This window comes from Nelumbo nucifera, chromosome 2, assembly GCF_055504915.1.
Source record: "Nelumbo nucifera cultivar China Antique chromosome 2, China Antique-T2T, whole genome shotgun sequence".
Classification (NCBI taxonomy): Eukaryota; Viridiplantae; Streptophyta; class Magnoliopsida; order Proteales; family Nelumbonaceae; genus Nelumbo; species Nelumbo nucifera.
Window position 1 is genome coordinate 23,466,584 of NC_142650.1, and position 20,041 is coordinate 23,486,624.

The 20,041-nt window shown below is 35.6% G+C and overlaps 1 protein-coding gene across 5 annotated transcripts; it reads left to right on the plus strand.

Moving 5' to 3' along the window:
- The first annotated feature begins 818 nt into the window (after window positions 1–818).
- Window positions 819–13,198, plus strand: LOC104595242 (protein MLN51 homolog). Of its 5 annotated transcripts, none has more exons than XM_010255882.3 (12): window positions 819–1,718; window positions 4,323–4,425; window positions 4,772–4,980; window positions 5,081–5,931; window positions 6,919–7,033; window positions 9,592–9,714; window positions 10,983–11,038; window positions 11,247–11,292; window positions 11,435–11,505; window positions 11,595–11,668; window positions 12,583–12,694; window positions 12,819–13,198. In XM_010255882.3, the coding sequence occupies exons 1-9, from the start codon at window positions 1,195–1,197 to the stop codon at window positions 11,460–11,462; spliced, it is 2,055 nt and encodes a 684-aa protein (XP_010254184.1). In that variant the 5' UTR covers window positions 819–1,194; the 3' UTR covers window positions 11,463–11,505; window positions 11,595–11,668; window positions 12,583–12,694; window positions 12,819–13,198. The 5 variants fall into 5 exon arrangements, with proteins under 5 accessions (XP_010254184.1, XP_088754144.1, XP_010254186.1 ...); XM_088898018.1 differs by having other exon boundaries at window positions 12,608–12,694; XM_010255884.3 differs by having other exon boundaries at window positions 10,986–11,038.
- The last annotated feature ends 6,843 nt before the right edge of the window (window positions 13,199–20,041 follow it).

Genomic DNA, 20,041 nt, shown 5'->3' on the forward strand with positions numbered 1-20,041 from the left:
GTAGGGTGGCCCCTTGTGAGGCGGAGATGTAAACTCGTTATTATTGATGGGAGATATTCCCAATACAGATGTGGCTGTGAGGAGCATATCTCAATTCCTCAAAATCAGCCCTTCAAACAAAAAACTGCCACATAAGGACAAATACCCATTGCGGAAAAATAAAAATTATATAAAGTTTGGATCACCTACCAACAAAATACATTTTCAACAAACTATCAACACAATTTGACACCATACATCTATTACATGATGGGCCTCAGTCTCATAGTGAGATCAAGTTAAATAAGGGGTTGGAAGGTGTTTTGTTGGCAGGAGATCACGACTCCTCTAATGCTCTGCATGCATTCATAGTCCTAATGCATTGTGGGACCAGAAAATCATAAGAGATTGTTCCTATAGACTTTGAAGCTCATCAATTGAACGGTTGAGATCATCATCTCGCTTGTTAGTATCATACATACTATTTGAGTTTAAATCAACCCCCACAAGATTACCCCCCACAACATCCCACAGTATATTCCCGCCGTATATTAGGAATATCTCTCGATGATATACTAGAAACGATGAAGTCATCATCGGGAGATGTTCTCAATATACAGTGGGAGTGTGCTATGGGACGTTGTGGGGGGCAATATCGTGGGGCTGATTTCATCTCATACTATTTACGTCAGTGTTCTAACCGAAAACACACCATAGATTTGAAGAATATACGTGGCAGTTAACGATTCGGGAACAAACGAAAGATTTTCCATTTTTGTTTATAATTTTACCCTCTCAATATTTTCTTAATTTCTTCAACTACCCCTAATGGTAATAGTGTAGATATTTATCCAAAATTTGCGTCATCCAGGAGAGATTCGACTGACTTCAACTCTCCAAGTCGAATGGCAACTACTTCTCCGTTAGACGACCAAAGAGAGAAATAAAGCGGAAAGGGGAGATCTTGTTCTTGCCAACTTTCTCTGGCTGAAAGGGTTTTATGAGCAGAAACCCTAGATCGCAATTGAAAGCCCTAAATCGTTTGTAAATTGTAATCTGATTGGTTCTCTTTCTGGAAAAGCTAAGGCTCTAGGGCTTCGATTTGGTGTTTTCCATGTGAAATTGTTGATAAGGTTGCGAGGTTTTACAGGAAGTTTTGATTTTTTTCGCTGTTTGGATTTCTTTGTCGGATTTGGGAAGGGTTTTGAAGAAAAGATGGCGGTATCAGGTGGAGAAGAGGAAGAAGCTGAGTATGAGAGTGATCCAGAGGAGTCGATGCCTTTGGCGATGCGGAGGAGGGAAGCAAGTGATGATGAGGAAGGAGAGGGGGAAGATAGGGAGAAGCCTCGGAGGGTCGATCGCAGAGTCGTAGTTGATTCGGATGGTGAATCGGATGGTCAAGGTGGAGCACCGGCGTATGATGATGAAGAATCAGAGATAGAGGAAGAGATGGAAGAGGAGGAGGATGAAGAAGAAGTTGAAGAAGTAGAAGAAGAAGAAGAAGAGTATGAAGAGAGACATAGTGAAGAGGGGCATGGTGCCGGTGAAGTTGAGGGTCCGGAAGCGGTGCCGGACTCTGGTGTCGAGGGGCGGAGATCAGGCGGAGAACCTTCGGGTTTTCGTGGTAAGAATCAGCCGGAAGAGGAGAAGAAGGAGAATGAGCCATTTGCCGTGCCGACAGCTGGTGCTTTTTACATGCACGATGACCGGTTTAGAGACAATGGGGGTGGTCGACACAGGTACGGTCTTTATGTTCTGGAACTGCATCGCAAACAATAAAGGTCGTTGCTTTTTTCAGTTCTAGGGAGTAGGGACTATCCTATAGTTTTAATTTAAGCAACAGCTTTAAGTTAACATGGGCAAAATTATATTGTGGGTAACAGAGGAAGAAAATAAAGGGTCCAAAACGTTCGAATGCGCAATTTTGCATGCTTGCTGCCAGAGTTTATATTGGCCTCCTGTAGTCCTGATTGATTGTGTTTGTTAGCTTCTGACATTTTCCTCCTTAAATAGTCCACCCTTCCCAAGACCCGAGAACAACATGGGATAATTGCCTGTTTTCCTCAAAGAACTTTTGTTTTGTTTTGTTTTTTGAAACTTAAAATTTACTACGTTCAAGAATATGGACGAAAGTCTTCTTTGTTGTTGAACATAAAAATGTTAATCTAAAATTTGAAGTGCTAACCACAATCTTTAGCCAAGGGGTTGTTCTCTGTTAGCTATGATTTTGCGTTGCATCCAAAGATCATGACCTTTTTTTTTGGAATTATAGAATAATATTCTCATATTTTCTTCTCTAAGTTTTGATGTTCTACTTTCTTCTACGCTTGTTACTGGTTAACCATTTGTTAATCGATGGTTGACTTTCCATTCCGAAAAACTAGAAGCATGTTGTCAAGTACTAGCTTGAGTATCTTACTTCTTGCCACTGCCAAATGGTGCTTCTGTTTCCTACTTAAATACATAGGTCTTTTAGACTAAAACAATTCTAATGTCATTAGAAGTGCCTAAAATTAAAAGGCTAAGTAGGAAAATAACACTATGAAAATCATGAATATAAAAATCTACAGCAAAGAGCAAACTTCAGAAATATTAGCTTCAACTTATTCAGCTACTAAATAGTGCGAACTGGTTAACCATGCATTTTCCATTTTACCTTTAATAGGAAAGATTTTGTTAGCTGGTAATTTATGTTTTCATGTTACACAGTCTACTATGAGTCTACGAATGTGAACAACAGTGACAGTTACCCAATAGAGCTTCTACGCACTATTAATTAATTGATTCTTGAGCTATAAAATAATTTCAAACTTAGCTTAAAAATGATTGATCCTACATCAGTAATCAGTTAAAGAAATATTCTGTCAGAAAGTTGGTGTACCAAATGCCATTCCAAGATCTGTGCCTTGCTGCCTGGAGAAGTGCATAAGATGGAGTTTGTGTGTTTCATAATTTAATGGAAAATGAAGGGGGAATTTTTCATGGGAAAACTGTTATCTGTTAGATGAAGTTGGGCTTTTCTCCAAAAAACTTCACATAATTGCTTCTGGTGTATTGGAGTCACCATGATACATGCTATGCCATTTGCTAGACATAAGGTTGAACACCGTTGGATGCATCTTATCTTTATTTACTTCTGAAATATACATAAAGAAAAATCTTATGCAGGACCCACATATTTATTCTTTTAAATTTGATAACATGCAAAATTCTTGGATGTGTGCACATAATCATTATTATCATCTAAGCCTTGTCCCAAACATATTGGATTGGCTACAAGAATCCTGTTGTACCATTCATTTCTGTTCAGTACCGTATCCATTGTTAAATTATGGACCTTTAAACAATTTCTTACTATTTTAATCCATTTCCTTTTTGGCCTGCCCCTGGCTCTTCTAGCCCCTTCAACTTGTAATAGATCACTTCTTACTGGTGCTGTAGATGGCCTCTTCTGCATTTGCTAAAACCATCTTAGTTCAGTTTTCCTCATTTTTAATTTGATCAACAACAGAATCTATTTATTAAAAATTTAGATAAAAGATACAATTGCAAGAGAGCAAGGGGAGAGGTAAGCTTCTAGGTACAAAAAGCATGTATATGTACCTAAATATTTTCATTTTATTACCTATTGCATCTGCTTCTAGGTACAAACACATGCATATGTACCTAAATATTTTCATAAAAAAGTTCATTTTTTTTTGTGTGTATCCATGCCATTTCTGCATGTAGCTCTCTATGATGCCAGATACGGATACCGACATAGACACAAATATGGGAAATGGGGATACGATTCTCATTTATTAAAGACATGCTATAGGGATGTGTCTTTATATAATATGCTTATAATAAGTGTCACTTATGTTTTGCCAAATTTGATTAAATTTCTAGTATATACAGATTTTTATAGTATGATTTGTTAAAACATACAACTTTACATAACCAATAAAAATACAACATTACATACTTCAGAAGTGTTAATGCTATTAGAGTATATCTGGAAGTGTCCCTGCAGTATCCAGCATCATATTGGTTATGCTCCATGTCTAGTACTGGTACCTAGGCATGCATTGCTAGCCAGATATCATTGATGTCTTCATTTACTTTCTAAATTTTGGGTGCTTGGTGTTTCTGTCACCCTGCATCTGTATTGAGATGGTAATACTCGTGTCTACACAGTTATGATTTAAGATCTTATTATTAGATTTCTTTCCTTTATACTGCTTTGGTTTAGAAATATACCACGCTTGATATTTTCTGATATTCTCATCAGCTTTGTCCAATTTTGGACTTAATGTTTGTGTAGAATGAATTGCTTTAACAGCCTTTTGTTGTATGCAATGCAGACGAACTCCTGGTGGGCGGAAGTTATGGGAATCGAAGGATGATAGGAAGTGGGGACATGATAAGTTTGAAGAGATGACTTTGCAGGAAACTCACTATGAAGAGGTGACTGTTTAATTGGTCCTTGGGTGCATGATGACTGATTCCCCCACCCCCCACCCCCACCTGAAAAAATTAAATAAAATAAAAGATTACTTGTCTTTTACTGGTGGTGGGAAAACACATCAATTTTCAATGACATTGGCCCATCTTTCACATTTTAATGAACAAAAATTTTAAGCAACTTCTGAATTATTTGCACCAAATTATTGATATTCTGGCTTAAGTATTTTACAGCAAGTTCTTATAAAATGGTGCTATAAATAAGATCTATAGAACCACTGGCCATTGTAATGGATCTAAAAAGACTTGCTGAAACAAATACCTGGTCTTTTTTTGTATGTATTCTCAGGAAAGGAGGAGGACTTCTAAAGGTTATTATCGAGGTCGTGGCAAGAACCGAGGTATGGACCGTGGGTATACAAGAGGAAACAGATCAAGAGCTTATGAGAACAATAACAATCACAACCGTACTGCTAAGAGTGTAAGAGGTAGAGGGCCTAGAAGGTATGAGCCTACTGCAAAGAACGGTACTGAGACCCCACCAACTCAAAACAAGCAGTGAGTGAACTTTGAGTCTTACAGCAATTATTAATTGCTTTGTTTTTCTTTTGTCATCTGTGGTTTATTTATTTAGATCGCATTCAACATTTTCTTTCAGATCCGTAAAATCCTCTGAACCCCCCTCGACTACTAGTTCAGGGAAGGTATCTACACAGGCATTGAATGTACAAACTGACCCAGCTCCTCCCAGGAAGAATGCGTTTGCATCAAGTTTGAATTCTGCTTCTCCTCCATTTTATCCTTCTGGCTCTTCCAATCAAGACATCTCTGTGACACAAAAAAGGGATCCACAATCAGGAAAAGTCAATAGGAACCTTACACCTTCTGTACTGATGGAGGAGAATTTTTCAATGCCACATTCCAGTGCCATGCTTCGAGGAAAGACTATTTCCGATCCCATTGGTCAGGATCAACCTTATATTGATGAGCCCATGCGGTCTGTTTCTGGGAAATTAACCAATCTGCAGATAAATTCATCCGGGCCTTCACCAGTTAATTCAACACAACCTCCTCAGTCCAGGGGTCAGGGAAGAGGTTTAACTGTATCTGGACAACTTAATTATCAGCCTGCCCCATCTTTTAACCAAGTAAACAGAGTTTCTCCACAGCCACAGATATCTTCTATTCAGCCAAGGCCTGTCCAAATCCCAGTTCAACCTTCTTTACGAGCTTCTACTCAGCATCTTGGTCAGCATCCAGGTAGTGGATCTCAAGCTTCTTCCCCACCAAAGGCTCCATCAAGGAATTCACCGGAACCTGGAGAAACAGAATCTCCGCCAGGATCAAGTAAAGCCAAGACTGCATTGGTCGGAAAAGGGAAAGGCAGTGTTCAAGGTAGTGGAAGGGGCTCTTTTCTGTACAGTGGGGCTCAGGTTATTGGAGCTACAGGGACCGTAGGTGTTGCTCATGGTGATCAAAGCTTTCCTGCCACTCCAGCACTTTTACCAGGTAATGCATCACACTTGTTTGTATACCTAACACCTGCCCCTATTTAGCTTTTAGTATTAGGTTGATCTTTCTTTGAGGATCGACCTAAATAAAAGTTAACCATAAAATACACTAAGAAGTAAGGATCCGTTTGGTTAGCAGTTCGAATTGAAATTGGAATGGTCTATTCCCATGGCCTGTTTGGTTCAGACAGGAATTAGAATCAGAATTGAAATCAGCTGGAATGGGATCTTGTTACCAAGGGAGGGGGAGAGAATGGCCATTCCCTCAAATGGATTCCATTCCACCAGGAATTGGAATGAGATTCTGATTCTGCCCAACCAAATGGTTGGTCCATTCCGATTTTGATTCTGGACCCCTATTCCTGTGAGCCAAATGGGTTGTAAATAATATTTATGGCATTTCTTATATTTTTTAATATTCAAGATTCGCTACTGATCAACTTTGGAACCTTCTGCTTCTTAAAATGAGCTAGTGACTGACTCCATATCTCTGTCAAAATACCTGGTTGAGGCTGGGTGTTGGGGAGAGTCTGGACCAGGGTGATTCGGTGATGGTTTGTAAAGCAATTATTTTAAAATAGGAGAGAGAAGTTGTCAGCTTTATGCTGTTTCTGTTTCTTTTTTTTTTGTTGTTGTTGTTTCTTGTATGATAACACTGTATAATTTGGAGCTTGGCCTTATCTTTAATAAAAATGATTATTATTGCTTATAAAAAATAATTTGGGTGGTTGTCTTGTATCAAGTTGAATAGATTCATTGCCTGCTTTGGAGTGTCTATGTGATACTGGGTGGCTAATGACAACATTTTCCTACCTTTTCTATCATGTTGTTGATTCTGTAAGGCAGCTTTGATTTAGTGTTGTCATAAAAATTAGAGCTTTTCCGGTTTCTATGATCATTTCCATCATTGTCATAATCACTTTATTCTGTAAGTTTGGTAAAGACATTAACTCTTGGTTCACAACATTAATATATGGATATGCAGTCATGCAATTTGGGGGACAGCATCCTGGTGGTCTTGGAGTTCCTGCTGTTGGTATGGCACTTCCAGGATATGTTGCACAGCCACAGCTTGGTTTTGGAAATTCAGAGATGACATGGTATGCTATGTTCTCATATAATTTCTTATTTACATTTTGTTTTTGGTCCCTTGAGATTCATTTGTGCTCTAGGACAATGATTCCATGGTTTTATTACATGATGATCTTGCTCTGTTCAATATGTTAATTGATAAATCTCCTTTGGTGAAACATCATTCTTTTAATGTAAGTAGCCATGTTAAGGACCTTTCCCCTAAATGGTAATGGAGCTTTACTTATTGGCTATGGGGTGCTTATATTCTACCTATGGAGGCAGTTGTAGCTTTTCTTTGTCACAGATATAAAAGAATAACAATAATTGCAGGGACTCAAGTTGTAAAATGGAAGGTGTAAACCAGAATTGCTTAAAACTTGATGATAGTGGATAAGTGGGGACAAGTGATTTGTGGAACAGATTTTATAGTTAGGAATGGGGAATGGGAATACAACCACAAAGGGGACTTGAGGGGCAGTTTGACCTATTGAGGTGATAGGTATGGGTGATTAAGCCTAGGAATGGTCAATGGTGTATGGAGGCTGGGACCAGATCAAGTAACACTGAAATAACAATAATAGGATACTTTCTTTTATAAAAATTGGAGTATTGTATTAGTGGCATAATGACAAGAGAGAACATAAATGAAGCTCTGTTACAGATTTCACTAAATCATAACTTATTTTATTTTTGAAGGACACAAATCATTACTTATCAGTTTTCTATTATAATAACCCTATTTATAAGCTAATAAGATGTTGTAGTACAATTCTACAAAGACTAAGGTTCAAGACAAATCTTAATTCGAATCTGGAGGTTATTGACAGTCACAAGTCCTTCTTCAGAAAAAAAAGGACAGTCACAAGTTATGGTTTGTGATTTACTATATAATAAAGGGGTAATAGCATATAAGGGCAACTTTTGGGGTTTAATATCAATAAAAATAATATATTTAAAAAATTTCAAAAATAGGTTAACTTTTTAAAAATGATATCAATAAAGGGCAAAAACACTGTTCATCTTCTTCTTCTTGCCATTTGTTCACCAGAGCCGCCATCCGCTGCCGCCTCCACCCACCTCTGCCTCCGCCTCTGGCAACGTTGCCGGAGGCAGAGGTGGTGGCGGCGGCTCTGGTGGTTTCTCTGTCCAACGCCGCCACCTGTCTCCGCCTCTGGCAACGTTGCCGGAGATGGATGGAGACAGGTGGCGGCGGTGGCGGGCAGAGGAATGACCACCAGCGCCGCCGCCACCACCTCTTCCTCCACCCACCTCCGGCGACGTTGCCAGAGGCGGAGGTGTGCGGAGGCGGGCGGCAGCGGATGGCGGTTCTGGTGAACAAATGGCAAGAAGAAGAAGATGAACAGTAATTTTGCCCTTTATTGATATTATTTTTAAAAAGTTAAACCTATTTTTGAAAATTTTTTAAATATATTACTTTTATTGATATTAAACCCCAAAAGTTGCCCTTATATGCTAAAAACCCTATAATAAATAAGTGCAGGAACTGGTATAAATGGCAAACATTGTTCTTAGCAACAAGCCAACAACAACAGTTAAGCTGCTTGGAGCTAATGATGGGGTCTGTGTACATCACATCTAGTCATCTACTTGATTCTTTTGGGTGTAGTTCTGGTGGGTATGATGTTCTAGTACCTTGCCTTTTTTTTGATCAATAACAAATTCACATTAAGTAATTAGAGAAATAATTACAGCACTGCAGAAAGAGGTAAAAAAAACTTAACTCTCCCCCAGAGAACAAAATAAAAATTACAATACAGCCCAAAATATTTGATCCCTTCCCACTGTTCTAGTGCCATGCCTTGCCTTTATATCTGTACATCTTATTTTATTTTAATTATGTGTTGTTTTGGTTTTTCTTTCCTTGTTCCTCCAATGGCTTGTCTTTGATAAGAGGGTACTTTTTGTGGTCCTTGGAGTTTAGGGATCTAGTTATTGCTGGCTGGGGTCTGAACTGCCGGGTTCATTTTCATCCCTTCCACCCTTCTTGTTAACCTTATTATTGGTTTCTCTCGAAAATATCTTGGCCTTTGTTCTTGCTATTTCCTTCTTATTGGTAATGTCATTAGTGAGCTATATGGTCAACTTTAACTGGTACGTATCTCTCTAACCACAGAAAATTTCAAGGGAAGTTTGAGCTCTTCATGATTGTTGACTATTGTTGTTCCAAGAGTTTTTTTAGGATAAATTTCTCTCTCTCTCTCTCTCTCTTCTTATTGGTAAACTCATCTGTCAGTTAACTGGTCATCATCAACAGGCTATTAGCTTTGTTTGTGATAAGTAAAAGAAAATTTTCATTAAAATAAAGAAAAGATAGAGTACAATCTGTATAGGCGATAAGGTAGTACCTATCAACAGGCTGATAGCTTTGTAACCATAGACAAATTTGTAGGAAAAATTTGAGCAATTGAGCTCATTGTGATTGTTGGTTGCTCCATGCAATGTTGGTTGCATTGCTCTGTTTTTAATTTGCTTTCTTTTGATTAGTTTTATTTATCATTGATACTATTCCATCATGTACTTGTATGCAAAGATGATTCTTGATTCCAACTTCTCTGATGTCCAGGGTACCAGTCTTGGCGGGTGCTGCAGGGGCTCTAGGGGCTACATATTGCTCTCCCTACATTGCTGTTGATGGTGGTTATTATGCTCGTCCATCAGGACAGACATCTTCCTTGAGTGGGTCCGGGTTAGTGACTTGTCACTACTTTTAATTTAGAGAGTTTTTTTTTTTAAATGGTTTCTTGCCCTGTTTCATTATTCTTGGAAACATGATTTATGCTGTGTACTATTGGTTCTAATTGTTGCGTCTCATTTTGCTAAAAGATGGATGGAAACTGAAAAGGCAAAAAACATTTAAGGAGGTAGTCATTAATTAGTGAGTGAAATATAAGAAAATTCTATGGTTAACCAGTAAGTCATCTGCAAAGAATCCCATGATCATCTGAAGAATACTGATAATAAACATGGGAAAATATCTCAATTAAGATTTAGATTTTCCTAATTTGCATATTGAAAAACAGCTGTTTTTATACACTAAATTGTATAAAATGTTTATGGAATTATGGGTTCTGAATCTTGTAGACAGCAAAAATGCATTGTTCACAGATCCTGCAAACCCTTCAAGCCTGTTAATAAAATCTTTAATGTGAAATAGAACCTCAAGTCACCATTTGTTTCAACATAAAACGGATTGAAATTTTTTGATGCTGAAGTATTTCAGCTATATTTTCATCTCTTTTATGATGAGAGTTTTTATGATTATCCAAGACAGTTTCAAGCCTGTTCTGGCTTTTTTTATTCAATAATTTTTTAGTGTGTTAGGCTTATTCAAGCCCAAATGTTGGGAACGAAATTATCTTAAATGAAAAGAAAATAGTGGTAACATGTCATTATATCATGTGATTTATATATACTATTAACCAGTATGTTTTTATACAAGTAAAAGAAAAAATTCATTAAAAGGAAAATTCCTTTTTTCCTTTTTTAGACTATCAACCAGTATGTTTACAACATACAATATATTCCAGTGTATATACTAGATAACACCAAAGCTCGGTTTAGGGTCATTTGGCTTAAATGATTCTAGATCGATGCTTGGGCTTCTTCTGTGAAGCTGAAGATTCAGTTTAGTATCCGATTGCATGAGCTTAAGCTCACTAAAAAGCCAAGCCAGCTAGACTTGTTAGCATCCATGTATAGACTTTCTTTTTTACTTGTTCAGTAATATCTTGAGTTTTTTTTTCAGTAATATTTTGCTGATGATTGGCTTTTAGTTGCAGTATATTGAGTTTAATTATTCTGGGTGTATAGATATATATATATATATATATATATATCCAGAATTTATTTTGGACTTGGGTTTATATGTTCTGTGGGTTGAGGTTTGGGACTTGGAGTTATGGATATGGCTCTAAAATTTTTTGATAAAGGATCTCATTGACAATTTCTTTGCAGCAGAGAAACTAATACAAGCAAAGCTAATAATGCGTGGAAGCCTCCACAAAGACCTGGTAGGACATTTAATATTCTTATTATTGATTATGAAACATTGAACTACTACTTCACAGTGGTTCTAGTTGGTTGCTTGCTGTTTTTTACTTTGGACGTGATGTTTTTTATTATGGTCTGAGTTTTGTACATGTACCATTTAGTTAATAGCTGCGTTTTATTTTTCTGGGCATACCATTAAAGCCTAACTTGTATTTTAATTCATTTCAGAGCTTGTAAATGATGAGTTTGGGCAACGACAAAATAAGCCTCGCAGGCAAGTTAATTTTTTTTGTTCTAAGCAGATGTCTTTTAATGCCTATTCTTAGCTGCTGAAGTTATCCTTCTCCTCATCATCATTATTACTGTTATTATTATTATTACTAAATGTCTAACTAGCTTTTGTTGCATATTTCTAGATACTCAGAGATGAACTTTGGCCAGTGAAGTATATACATAAGATTGAGTTTATTTGAATAAGCTGCTAAAGGTCAGTGATCCTGTTGGTTTAAACTAGTTGCATAGTTTGGCTGCTGTCATGTACTAATGTTCTTATTTACATCCTTGATGATGTTGCAGTTCTTCCTGGCCCTTTGTGATTCCAGCTTTTGTTTTGGAGCACTTTGGGGAGAGACGTGTCCAAGATATGCTAGGTAATTTCCTGGTTTTAACTTAAGTGGATTCTTTTTGTACTTTGGAATGTTTAATCTAAGTTTTAAGTTTCATTTTGGCAGTAACTATATGAGTAAAAAAATAATGGGGACAAATAGTGAGCAATCTTTAATCCTATATGATGTATCTTATGAATGATCTGATGTGAAGGTGCTGGCTAATTTAATGGGTGCTTCTGTGGTGAAGGTGGATATCTTTTTCACTGATAAAAAAAAGGTCGATCTTTTTGGATAAGATACAAATTTATAATTTACCCATAAAAGGATGACAGCATGGATTATGATTCACATAGTGATGGTCAAAGATCAGAGTAAAGTTTCTCTCTATTACACTTGGGGGGTTTGGATAATGGTTAGTATTCCTTATCTATGATGGGGGCAAAGTTCAAAGTATCAATACTCTTGATATACAAATTTTGTGTGGTTTCAAACAGTCAAAATTCTTCTTTCTTTTGAAAAATTGCCTGATATTTTTGTCAATGCAGATGTCATATCATAATAACATATAAAACATATAAAACACATAAAACCAATGAACTGTTGGTATTTAGAGTATCGGTGGGTTGAAAAGCTGATATGTTGGTTGATATGCACCGATACATTGTGGTATTTTGAACCTTGGATGGTTATTATTATTAGTAGCGATACTCCAAACAATGGTGAGGCACTGGAGGTGTGGTGGTTGGGTTCTACAGAATTTTTTTCTACTCAGTCTCTCACTCTCCTCATGCACATGCTGCTAACCTTCTGTTTATCCACAATAAAAGGGTTAGTTAATTTATGCTGCTGCTGTATATGATAAGTCAGACTTATAATTGATATTATCTATTGATAGTTTGATTGTGCTTCTTAGTAATAGTGATGTACTTAATTTATGTTTGCATTGGTTGGAACAGCATACGCTCTTCTTGAATCATGCAGTTATATAACAAACACCTGCTCATGCTGCGGTTGAATTGAGAGGAGGATTGCAGCTTGACAGGTGGCAGTTCTTTGTTCAAATTAGCGGTAGGATACGGTGGAGAGAGATTAGTTTTGCTTTTTTTTTTTTAATAATATTGTTTGGAAAACGCAAACCTATTGTTGTTGTATCGGTTCTAATTTGCTTACTTGATTTTCACTGGTTTTCCAGGTTTTTCTATTTTGGCTTGTTAGTTCTTTGTGAAGCTTGTGAAGAAACGGGAGCGGGCTTCTTCAAGAATTATAGTATAGAAAAACTATGGGGAGTAAAAGAATCATAAGTGGAGGTGTTGCTAGGTGAAGTTAGGTTGTTATTGGTCTTGCCTTGGCTCCTCTTCGGTGGTGGCCCTTCCCTTGTTTGTGGGTTGATTGATTGGTTAGTGCTGCTTTGATGTTGCCTGATTGGAGAATGTATTTTCCTTCTGCGGGGTTGGTTCATTGCACACTTTGCTATAGTTTTATGCAAGGAATGCTTCTCATGTTAGTGCTGGTTCTGTTTTAGTTGGACACCTCTTTTTCTGGACTAATAGAATTCCCCATCTCATGTTTGCACCTTGCATTAGTATTTAGATATTATGCTTTTTTGGTTTTTCTGTTCTGCGTGGTCAGTGGCAATCTCACAGGAATGTTTTACGTTTTTAAGTTTTAACTGCCTGATATGTTACCGTTATATATTTCGTTGGGATTGGGTGTACCGTATGGGTGCTCACGATAACCGGTTCCACTGGTTTTTGAAATTCCCCAAACCGAATGGTTGTCTGCTTGGATTCTTTGATTTTTTTTGGCTTTTTATATTTATAATGTATAATTATTAGAACAGTTAGGAGATTTTATTCTCACTTTGTTTTCTTCTCAATTGACAATAGAACCATCGCAAGTTGAGAGTTTGTTCACCTTTTTTACTTAATTTTTTGTGTTTTTTTTTTACAATAAATCTCTCTCTCTCTAGTTTGGAGAGAATGAAGAAAGAAAAAGTAAGACAACGCAATGAATTTCTAGAAAAAAAGAAGGGAAAGCAAGGGAATAAACTTACATGTTATAGAGAGAGGAACCGGTGATGGCACCAGTGATTATGGTAGAGACTGGCTTCATACCTTCACCAATATACCAGTGAACAAAAGCATGTTTAGCAAACACCGATTAAACTTGTGGTCAATTCGGGAGGAGACCTTTGCAACACCAAACTTGTAGTCAATGTCAATCCGATCTAAGACTTGCAACATTGGTGGAGGTGGAGAGGCTAGTGAAATTGAGCAAAACCACTACGACATTGGTGGAGTTGGAGAAGCAAGTCAATGGCGAAGATGTAAAATGGTTTACCGTTTACCCTAGAAAGTAGAAGATGTAAAATGTTTTGGTTGTTTTATGTATGATGGTCTGTCTCTTAAGTAGATAATAGGTATGACCGTTTAGGTATGATAGTCTCTATATGGTAGATAGTAATTAATGCTATAATAGGTATGATAGTTTCCTAGTGTATCATCAACTGGGAGTGCAACTTGGGGCTTGGGCCAAGTTGCTTTGGATTGAGGTCCATCCCAACCCAACCCGGTATGTCAAAACCTTAACCCTAATTGGCTAATCCTAACCAAACCCAGTCTTCTACCCGATGTTCTCAACCCTAATCCATCCTGATCATGACCGAGTTGGGTTCAGGGTTGTAACTTCCTACCATCTATCAAATCTATAGAATGTGATTATATTCCTTCAAGTACACAATTTTTGTATGAAAATAGAAAATAGTACAAATTTTTTATTCCCCCACCTCATTAAGTGACAGGTGATGGTTTTGCAAAATAAAATAAAAAAAAGAAACAAATAAAAGTTTGTGAGATGGGATAAACCATAATTTTTACCGAAATATATCATATAAAAATAACATTTGGATTTAATTATGATACCAAAAAGTTAAAAACCCATAAATTGTTATCATAAAAAGTGATAACCAGTAGGTGACATTGGCAGTTCTGCACTCAAATGTGGGTTCAAGTTAGCTCAATTCAAGTTGAGAACCCCATTGACAATGTATATGCTTTCCCATTGCCAAGTTCAAATTCTAATCTCCCTAAATTTGCCTTCTTTCAAGTTCAATTCTATTCGGAGCAAAGTTCAAAATACAGATAGCAACGTGATGGAATCCATCGATATGTTTTGGTTTTTTAGGGAACTCGGATCCGGTCCTCACAATACCATACTCACATCATCCTCACAACTACCTGTAGATGTGCAAATTGCAATATCTCCCCATGAATAAAAACATACCAATATAGAGATATTCCTAATAACATATTTGCAAGAGGCTGAGTTACTCAGTGGTGGCACGATTGGCATGTTAGATGGGAAGTCCCAACAGAGACGCGAATTCAAATCCTGCTATTACCACATATGTTGAAAAGTTAGTGTATTGTGTTAAGTACAAAAAAAATATGGTCTTGTGAGTGGGCCAGTTTTTTTCCTCTAAACTCTTACCTGTTAAGAGGAATCTTGCAACTTTAAGAGGAAAGTGGTTGTTCGTTTCCTCTTATCTCTTATCAATTAAAGTAGAATCTTGTATTCTTTTTTTGTTTTCTAATGATACTCCAAAACACAAAACACTTCTCCCTCCTTATAACTCAACGACCTCATATGCAATATGAATAGGCCTGTAAACGGATCAAATTTAAACCGAATTAGGCTAGATTCGAATTTGAAACCGATTATAGCTATTGGTATTTGAATTCAATTCGATATCCGATGGATATCAAATACATCAATTCGAATTTGATTTTGATTATTGAATCGAATATTCTGTTCAATTCGATTTCAACCGAATGCGATGGGTTCCCACCTGTAAGACTGTAATCACCTTGAGAAAAGAGGGAGGGGACGGCGACAAGCATGGGTTCCCATCAGCAGTCGTGGGTTGCAGTACAAAGCCGGTGATACTGGACGGTTGAGGCCTAAGGGTTGCTTGAGCTTGAGTAGCGACAAACAAGTGATTGGGCGAAAGAGACGATGTTGATCTTGAGCTATGGCCGGTGACCGGTGCTCGACCACTATCATTGGCGATGTCGTCGGTGATGGTGGTTACTTGGGCGGTGAGTCAAAGACTGAGAGAAGAGAGATAGAGGTAAGAGCCTAAGAGGAAAGACGAGACACGAGATGAGCAACGATGGCGTCCAAACTCCGATGAATGGCTAGTGGTTGGTTGGATGATGAGGGGGTGATTGGTGATGGACCGATGGTGGTTTCTCGAGCGACAACCAGCGACGGCAAAGGGAGTGACGGACGAAGGGTTAGGGTTTTCTAGGGTTTCGAGAGGTAAAATGAAAGAGTTCGAAACTTCGAATGTAATGTTCGATTTTGGTTTTCGACTTTTATTTTCTTTTGAGAGGTAAAATGAAAGAGTTCGAACTAATGTTATTTTTCATTTTTTTTAACTTTTATATAATATAATATATATAATAATATAAGATAATATATATATTATATAATATATATAATCGGTTTGGATATTTATCAGATTGGATCAGTGTATATCCGAATTCGACAGAATATTCGATTCGAATTCGATTTGATTAAACTGAATCTCAGATTCGAATTCAAATTTTCGAATACCGTTTATAGGCCTAATAATACTAATTATTATTAATTAGTAATAGTAATAATAATAATAACTAAAAGTACTAATAATTAATAATTATTATTATAATCATTAATCATTTATTACTATTATTGTTATTACTTATTAAATAATAATTATTAATTTTTAACTAATTATTAAAATAATTAGTATTAATAATAAAATATTAAGTATTGTTATAGTAACCGTTATTAATTATTAATTAATAAGAATTGTTATAATTAATTACTAACAATTTATAATTAATATTTAAATAATAATTATTAGTTATTCATTATTAATTTATTATTATAATAATTATTATTAGTTATAACTTAAATTTTATTTATATATAAAATATTAATTATTAGTTGTTAAGAGTTATTAACTATTACATTAATTAGTATTATTTAATAATTAACAATTATGAATTAACTATTAAATACTAATTATGATAATTAATTAATTATTAATCATTATAACATTTTTAATATTATTTATTTATTGAATTACAAAAAAAATAATTAATTATTAAATATTATTATTGTTATAGTAATTATTATTAATTATAGATTAAATTTTAATTAAATGTTAAATATTTATTAATTATTAGTTGTTAATTAATTATTAACTATTATATTAACTAATAATTATGATTAATTCTTAAATAATAGTAATGATTACAATTAATTATTAATTAACAAAAGTTATTTATTTATAATTATTAATTTTTATTAATTAATTGTTAATCATTTTGATAATTTCAATATTATTTTTTATTAAATTACACAGACAAGCAAACAATCTCATGTATGGGGTTAAAATGGACATTCAAGAAATTTTAGAATTTAGAATTCAGAACAGCATTCTTTGCATTCAAAGTTTAGGGAAAAGAAAAGCTCACCAACACCAATATACCTCTTAATGTAATTATTGCACTTTTAGATATCATATGTTAGAATAAACGAACATCACATATTGTTTTTAGGGTCACTTATAGGGCAAATAGTGGTAGTTGAGAAAGGGGAATCCCATTGTTTTGAGTGTTAGAATTTAGGGAGAATGACGGTTTAGCACAGGGTCAGACTTTTTAGGCCCAAAGTACAATTGGGGTAGGTGTCAGCTCGGAATTGATGCCAATTCATGGGCGGAAATTGGTGTATAGAGTGGAGATATTTGACATTTTGAATTTTTATAGGTCTGTAGTGAAATTCAGAAATCTGCAATGGGCCTATTCGTACTTTTCCAACAAATAACCTGTGAGAGGTCAAATCTGAAAAGCAAATAAAAAATAAATGTTCCTGTCAACTTAAACTTTAAATACACAAATTAGTAAATGATACATTGAACCTTGCATAGTTGCATAAGGGTTCAGATCCTCATAGGACACACATTAAATCCGACTATTTATGGTTTTATACCACAAAATTTAATGTATCATTTGTGAATTGTGATGTTGCAATGGATTTAACATTTGACTTAGTGTCATGTCATCTATGTTTCATCTTTTATTTTCTTATTCTTTTGGAAAATGATATGTGGAGGAATATTTGCCACCATATATGCACCACATCAGTGGAACAGTGAATAAATGCTTAATCATTAGGGGAAGTGTTAAAATGAAACTTCCTCCAATGTTACATATAAATCAAAACCCACTTTTATGAATATTAACATATTGGGACAAATACTGATTTGGTGATAACATGAGAGCATTGATAAACACCTATCATGAAATACCAACGGAACAAAACACACACTTTATCTTTATCAGCCACTTCTAATTCAAATAAATTAAAAAAATAGAAAATTAAAGGAAACAAATTTAATAATAAAATCTGGTATTTTCAAGTATTAATTTTAGAAAAAGAAACTATGATGCTAGAAAGACATGATACATTCCCATGTGAATTTTGATGAAAACCCAACTGATTGATTGTCACTTTGATGATGCCTGATTGATTGATTATAAAATTTTCTGATATCATTTCTGGTATTATAGTTGAACCCTTAATTTTAATTTATTTTATCACTTTCCACGCTTCCCAAATGTACCATGGAAGTTTACATTTCATGTAAACTATTAAAATGTGCTTTGTAAGTATTTATTAATTAATAGTGTTTTTTAAGTGTTTATTAATCAGTGTTATTGATGAATCTGCGTGATTTATACGAATTTATCCAATGTATCCACATATAACCTAATTCCTTTATCAATGGACACTGCTTTGATGACTGAATCATGGTTGAACAGTTAAATTCTTTGGTTTTCACTATTTTACATCAAAATAAGTTTCAAAAAAATCGTGAAACACCTATTAACAATTTAACAAGTGAAAAGGGGGTAAAGCCAATATTTTTATGAACTTGGTAAATGGAATCATTTTGGCTTTTCGTTCCCATTTTTTGACAGTGTAATAATCGAATCTGGCCGAGTCTCACAGCATTGGTCCTGATCATTCCATTTAACTTAGGGGGTGCAAAGTGCAATTTGGGCCTTGGGCGGGCTTAGGTTGGGTTTTTGTCAAAATTTGAAAGAGCCAAAACAGGCCTGAAATGGAAGACATATGCCAAAAATGCAAATTCAGTCAACAAACCAACAACGACTGAGATGGAAGAGATATGCCATGTAATTTTAATTGCTGGAAAAACTTATAACCAATCAACAAGCATCATGAAATCACCAATTACGTGGGTTTTCATCAAAATTCACGGACGTGGTTTTGATTAATCAAAGTCTTCCCAATATTATGTTTTTTCGCCATCATAGATTTTTCTTAATTATATCACGCCATGCTATTCATGGATTGAAGAGAGCAAGCGATCTTGATCCCCTTTTAGTTTTCTTTATTTCTTTTTTTTAGAAGCTGAAGAGTTCTAAGTTCTAACGACTAACAAAATATTGCTATTTTTTTTTTTTATGAAAATCAAGGTTGGATTAATTACAAGGACTCCCCAGTGATATACTTGGCTCCACCCCTGGTAATATTGTCATGGTTTTGAAAACCGGATCAGATTATACAGTCAGACTGGTTGACCCAGGAACCGTCCAGACAACCGATTTTGCTTCACCCTAAAACTGTTGATTTGGTCAGCGACCCATTGATCTAAAGGTCGAACCGTTGACCTGTTGATTTGGTTTCATTTTTTATTTTAATTATTATTTTTTAAATCAGAACAAGCCATCTATTTGAACTAGATGGTCGAACTGTTTGACCCAGGAACCAGTAGCTAAAATGATTCCATGCCCGGTCTGGTTTTTAAAACCTTGGTTGCTAGCAACAATAATGTTATCAACATAAACAAGAATGACCGTAAAAGGAACCCAGATTTCCTGCACTTGTTTTGGTGTGGGACATGGTGCACTTTCAATTAGATTCAACCACTTTCGACCCCCATGTCTCCCCATCTCACATTTGTGGATTAAGTTAAACAGAAAGTTTAGGGTGTTATGTCCTGAAATTCATTTTTAAAACTTAAAAAAGAAAAAAAAAGTATAAAAAAGGAAATTTAACTATTCAATTGATTGATGGGAGAGGATAAACAAAACAAACGTGAAACTCAACCCAAAGAAGACGCCATTAACAAGCGATTTGTAGGAATAGATTGTTCTTTGGTCAAGAAGCAGAAATCATTTTGTAGGAAATGGAATTTCTTTTTCACTGTTTTATTTTCTTCTTCTTTGGGTGCCATTAACAAGAGATTTTTGTAGGAAATTGTTTTGGAAATAGATCCAAGGGATGGAAAGCGCTTTGCAAGGATGTGAGTTTTGTAAAGACAGCTTATGATTTCTT